Raw genomic sequence first — 5,797 nt, 5'->3', positions numbered from 1 at the left:
ACACACCCCCCAACACACACACACACACACACACACACACACACACACACACACACACACACACACACACACACTGTCTCTGGCACTGAGCTCTTTAAGAAGTGAAGGAGTACCGGGCGTAGCCCACTGAGTGGAACCTTTATCGAACACACCCCTGATTTACAATCTGTGTTCTCCTAGTGCATGGATAAACGATGGAGGGAAGGAGAGAGGGATGCAGTTCCAGCCCCACTGTTCATCCCTCCCCTTGACATTGGTTGACAGAGATTTCAGGGTACCAACAGCAACTTCAGTCTACTGAAGCCAAAGCACCTGCACTTAATCTTTGCGGAAGAAGTGTGATGTGTGTAGACCATGAACCAACAGAGAACACATCTTGAGGTTTCAGGGCAGAAATATGCAGTAGCTGGGGAATACTGTTTCTGAAGAAACACTTGTTTTGTCTCTGTTAGCAAGGGAAAGAGGGAACTGAGCCCAGATAATTGGCTATGAAGGGTCAAGGCAAGTGAGCTCAGAGAGGCAAAACGGTTTTGTTTTCCTCAAGTGATTACTCCGAGAAAGACAATGAATTAAAATAATATGAAAGGACAGATCCAGTGTGAAAAAGCTGAAAAAACATGTGGTGATCTTATGCTGACCCTGACCGTCGAAACTCAAGTCAAAGTAGAGCTCGGTCAAGGCTCCTTGTCTTTTAACCTGTAATCTGGATTCTCTTCATTTCATCTGTTCTTTGGGCTCTTTTTCCAACTTTCTCCTTTTTGTCCAACCTGTGTCCAACCTACTTTTTTTTGCCATTTGTGCCACAGTGTTTTTCTTGTCCCTTTCTCTGCCCTGCTTTGCCTTCCTCCTTCTGTCTCCCAACCCTTCCTTTTGCCCATACTTCCCTACATCCCTCCAATCTCTCAGACTCTTTCATCCATCTCTCTTTCCTCCCTCTCTTCCTCCTCTCTCACTGGCAGGCCACCCACACTTTCTCCAGTATGCAAGAGGATGAGAGAGAGGGAGAAAGAGACAAAGAGAGGGGGTGAGCAAGATCTATAAATACAAAAAGCCAAGCACAGTTACAACACTCGGTGAGCTCGGCACCACTTTATATAACTAGGCCAGTGAAACAGATTGTGTCAGATGTTTAAAAAGCCATTTGTATTTCTGAAAGTTTTTTTTTTCCACAGAGAAGATTCTAAAAGCAGGTGCCAGTGGCTGCCAGTCTCTCAGGGTGTTTATTGTGTAGTATGAGTGTGCACCCACACATCAGTGCTGGGCTTTCAAAAGGCATGTGAAGGTTCGTGGATAAGACTGTCAGGTCTACATGTTTTACTGGAGATGCTTGTGGTTATATGAATTAGTCATCCTATCCAACAGACGTACGTTGGTGTGATAAGAAATAAAAGGTTCAGTACCAGATTTAACCATAAAGGATAATGTACCTATATTGGCCATTCACGAAGATAGCTTCCGCTAATTTGGTGAAAAGAACAAAATAAAATAAAAAATGTTAAAATGAATGAAAAATCAAAGCACATTTGTCAAGGAGACATACAAAGTGCTAATCTTTGTGCCGTGTATTATAATTTGAACAATCAAATGTATCAGTAAAAGGGAATTTCTTCTGTACCCTTGAAATTTTTTTAACATTTGCAATACCTTCTTCTTCATCTTTACATTTTTGAAGATGGCGTGCACCCTCCAGGTCTTGGCAAACATGGCGCCAAAGGCTGTTGTGTATCCAACAATGAGGATCCATGTCCGCACCTATCAGAACAACAGGAAGGCACATAATTGTGTCATGTCCTAAACTGGCGATCAAAGCTTAAAACATCTGATCTGACAGGCATTAGCATTTTTCTCAAGTTCATTCAAAATAGCATTGTGAAGCATTCTAAAAATAAGAAGCTGTCAGATTTATTCTTCATCTCAAAGTGTTGAGCTCTGGGAGAACGTCCTGGACCGTGGAAGCTGTCACACTCCTGAGAACATTTCATCTTAATGAAAAACAAAATGTAGACCTCTTACTGCTTTGGTACAAAGGACACTGCTGTGCTGACATGTTTTAAAAGCTTAAAATTTGTATATAGACTATGAAGTCCTAAAATAGCTACAGAGTGCTTCTATATACTATGTGTTTGACTGCTGCGTGTGACACACTTGTTTGTTTTTATGTGTATCTGTGTACCACATTTACACCTGGCCCTGTCCATGTACCATTCTCTTCCACATCTAAAAGCAATAAAGCCATGCAGGGATAGAGCACTGGGTAAAGAAGACTGCTAGAAAAAAAAAAACAATTACACCATCTATTCTAAAGGAGACCAGCACATATTGATTGTTGGTGAATGGATCAACCTCTGTGCTCCCTTTCTGAAGTGCCAGGCTCTGTTTTGGTTCTGCAGCAGAGCTTTAGCCAGGTGGTGGTAGCTCGAGACGTGCCCTGCCTCACATTACTCTGGTGTGCATGTGAATGTGTGTGTCTCTGTGTCTGAGAGGGTGGTATCTCAGTGGAAACTGGTTATCACTGTAATCAAAACTCTTTAATTAATCCAGCATGTACATAGTCGCACAGTAATGCTACCTGGGGGGAGACACTTAATGTGCTCCATGCTAGCTAGAGACCCGGAGAGAGAGATTTAATCAGCTTTCACTTACAGTTGGTCACATAGCGCATGTGATTAGGGTTCAGGAGTATTTTTAGCTCATTTCACATATATAAAGTAAGAAGACATGACATGAAAACATGACATGACTGAACATGTGACTATTGTGGCCGTCTAATACCATGACAAAAACAATCAATTACTGTAGTCAAAAAATTAATAAAAGGATTTGTCTCCACAACTGTTTCAATCGCACTACTGGAACTGAATATAACAGGCATCCAACCTCAACTTCTATTAATTAACTTATGTATTAGTGAGAAGTGTGAAACTCACAGTGCAGAGGGTCTCAAACTCTTTATCAGAGACAAAACCTCCATCCAGGCCAAACAGGAAGATAGAGGCGTAGGAGAGTAAGCCTCCTAGGATGATTAGATTGTTCATGTAGGGACTGGACATCTTGATTAGTCTGAAAGAGAAGATTAGAATCAATTTAAATAGAACAGAATGAAATAAAATAAAATAGTGTCAGATGTGAATAGCATATTCATGAAAAATACATTGGTATGGAGGAAAATGAAATGTGAAATAATAATGTACCCGCAGACAGTAAAAGGTTAATCATCATTCCTATGCTTCGTCACTTTCACTTCAGAACCATTCAATCTCCCCCGATTCTTCCCGTCCTTCATTCATTCATCTTTTCCCTCTCCCTTAACGCTAACCCCTCATTTATTTTCTCGCTGCACCGTCCATCTAATCCCTGCCTCCATCCTGCTACTCTCAAAGCTGTGCTTCATCAATGCCGAATGCTGACCTGTGGTTGCGGTTCTTAATGTTGAAGAACAGGAAGGCCCCTGCCATGAGCATGCCGAGTATGGTGATGGTGGACAGGATGCTGTAGAGGGGGACGTTGATGTGACGGCGCTGCAGACGCACAAACGTACGATCCTTTGGAGGCTCCACACCTAAGAAGAGAAGGTGTCATAATGTAACATTTCTCACTCAAATATTGTTTTCATGGATGTGAAGGATTGATCTACAATACAATTATACACAGTATTTGAACAACAGTGGTTTTCTGGACTTTCTCTGGCGAGGTTTCTCTCTTCACTTTGACAACTTAAAACCTACTCCTTTCTCTTTTTCTCTACAAAATAGTGACACTGCAGCAGACATCTAGTTTTTGAGCCCCGTTTCCTGATCCTCAGTTTCCCCTAGCTGAATGCATGTCTCTCTCTATGTACCACATTCAAGTTATTGTGGTTAGAAACTGCACTTTCGTATCTTTTGCTCTATTTTTCTCCCGCCACTGTGCCAATCGATTGCAGTGGCATCATCTTACACATCTCCACTTACTGTGGTCAGGGATGTGGAAACAAGAATCTTAGCTGGTACTGTCCTAGAGTTTCTGTATGTGAGTCAAGGCCAAGAAAACAGAGAAAGAGTGGGAGGGCAAAGAAGGGGAGAATAGTCAGGGGGATCGGACAAATTACAAAGTATGTCAACACAAGCAAACATGGGAGGAGTGAAAAATGGACTGGTAAATAATTTAGTTGAGAGAGGACAGTTTAGAGTGGTAAAGGAGAGTGGCAAGTCCCTACACTGGGTGGTGGTGTCTGAGTATGTCTGAGTATGTGCGCTGGAGGGAATTTGGGCTCAAGTGAGCAAGTGAACGAGAGAGGAGTGTGCTTAGGTGGTTAAGTGATTTTACTTTTAACATATTTGTTAAACAAACACACATCAGATGCATCAGGACAGCATTTTTCTTCTTCAACAAGTTTTACATTCCTCCAACAATGCTCACACAGTCACACATAAATGCAGACACATACACACATACTGTATCAAGCCTTCTTCATACCTTGGAACCTTATGGAGTTGTTGATGAGGTCCAGCACATCAGCAATTGCGTTGTACTCGCCCACCTTCACTTCCCGGCCCTCTGTTAAAGAAACACACAAATATATAGACATTAAAAAACATGTACTTAATCTGTTCAAAGTGACTACTGGATATCAACACCAGTTTCTTCAGCCTGGTTTTACACTTTTAAAAGCAATTAGCAATCTTCTAAAATAGTTTTAAATTGTTTGTTGTCAAGAACCGAACATGAACCATCCATCCATCATCAACCGCTTATCCTGCGTACAGGGTCGCGGTGGGGCTGGAGCCAGCTGACATCGGGCACAAGGCGGGGTACACCCTGGCAGGACGCCAGTCCATCGCAGGGCCACACATAGATGAACAACCACTCACGCTCACACCTAAGGACAATTTAGGGTAACCTATCAACCTAGCCTGCATGTCTTTGGACGGTGGGAGGAATCCGGAGCACCGCAGACACGGGAAGAACATGCAAACTCCACACAGAAAGGCTGGGGCTTTGAACACACAACCTTCTTGCTGTGATGCGCCAGTGCTAACCACCGCACTACCGTGCCGCCCTAGAACATGAACGTCTGTACCAAATTCCATGGTAATTCTTCCAATGGTTATTTACCATAAATGTATACATAATGTTGGTGCTTGATGAAAATCTTTATTGGGTAACGTCATCTCCGAGCCATGAATGTTGAGATATTTCAGTCTTGATCAAATTAGTGAGCGACTGCTCGCAAGGCTAAAAATAACATTATGTGATCTTATGGCCAACAGCCCAACAACTGACTTAATGTTTACACAAGTTTTGGAGTTTTCTAGCTTGATTTATGTGAAATCTTTGGTATATTTCATTATGCAATAAGTGCTGAAATAATGGATACCAGATACAAAGCAACTTGAAGGGTCTATAAAATGTAGCACCAGTGCTCCTTATTTGGAGAAAATGTAACAGAGGCTTCTTTGAGAGAACAAGTAAATCTAATTCAAACACTAATTGGACACAGTGAAGAACGACCCAGCTTTAAGCTGCACAGTCTGGCAGAGAGGTACAACCTCACAGAGACCTTTACATCACAGGATCTTTCAAAACCCATTAGTAATACAACAAAATATCCCTAACACAGAATTTTAAGGCACTCAGTAAAATTATCTTTTAAGATTTACTATTGGTAGCTTTCAGAAGCAGCTTAATATGGCCAGGAAATGGTCTTCCTGTTTTTTACTGTCTCAGTAATCGGTTTATATATATAAAACCGATTACTGAGAAGATATATATATATATATATATATATATATATATATATATATATATATATATATAT

At 41.5% G+C, this 5,797-nt stretch overlaps 1 protein-coding gene across 1 annotated transcript in view; it reads right to left on the bottom strand.

Annotated features, from left to right (window-relative positions):
• Positions 1 to 5,797, bottom strand: part of gabbr2 (gamma-aminobutyric acid (GABA) B receptor, 2) — a gene marked incomplete at its 5' end in the record, with an annotated part of 163,285 nt that overhangs the window by 68,343 nt on the left and 89,145 nt on the right. Inside the window, 3 exons of the mRNA XM_046059150.1 lie at positions 1,645 to 1,752; positions 2,928 to 3,060; positions 3,409 to 3,559. Of these exons, the coding sequence (XP_045915106.1) occupies positions 1,645 to 1,752; positions 2,928 to 3,060; positions 3,409 to 3,559 (392 nt within the window). The remainder of the gene's footprint in view (positions 1 to 1,644; positions 1,753 to 2,927; positions 3,061 to 3,408; positions 3,560 to 5,797) is intronic.

Source organism: Micropterus dolomieu, linkage group LG09 (genome assembly GCF_021292245.1).
Source record: "Micropterus dolomieu isolate WLL.071019.BEF.003 ecotype Adirondacks linkage group LG09, ASM2129224v1, whole genome shotgun sequence".
In the NCBI taxonomy this organism is placed as follows: Eukaryota; Metazoa; Chordata; class Actinopteri; order Centrarchiformes; family Centrarchidae; genus Micropterus; species Micropterus dolomieu.
Note: the sequence above shows the minus strand (reverse complement) of the source record. Positions and strands in the feature narration are given on the sequence as shown.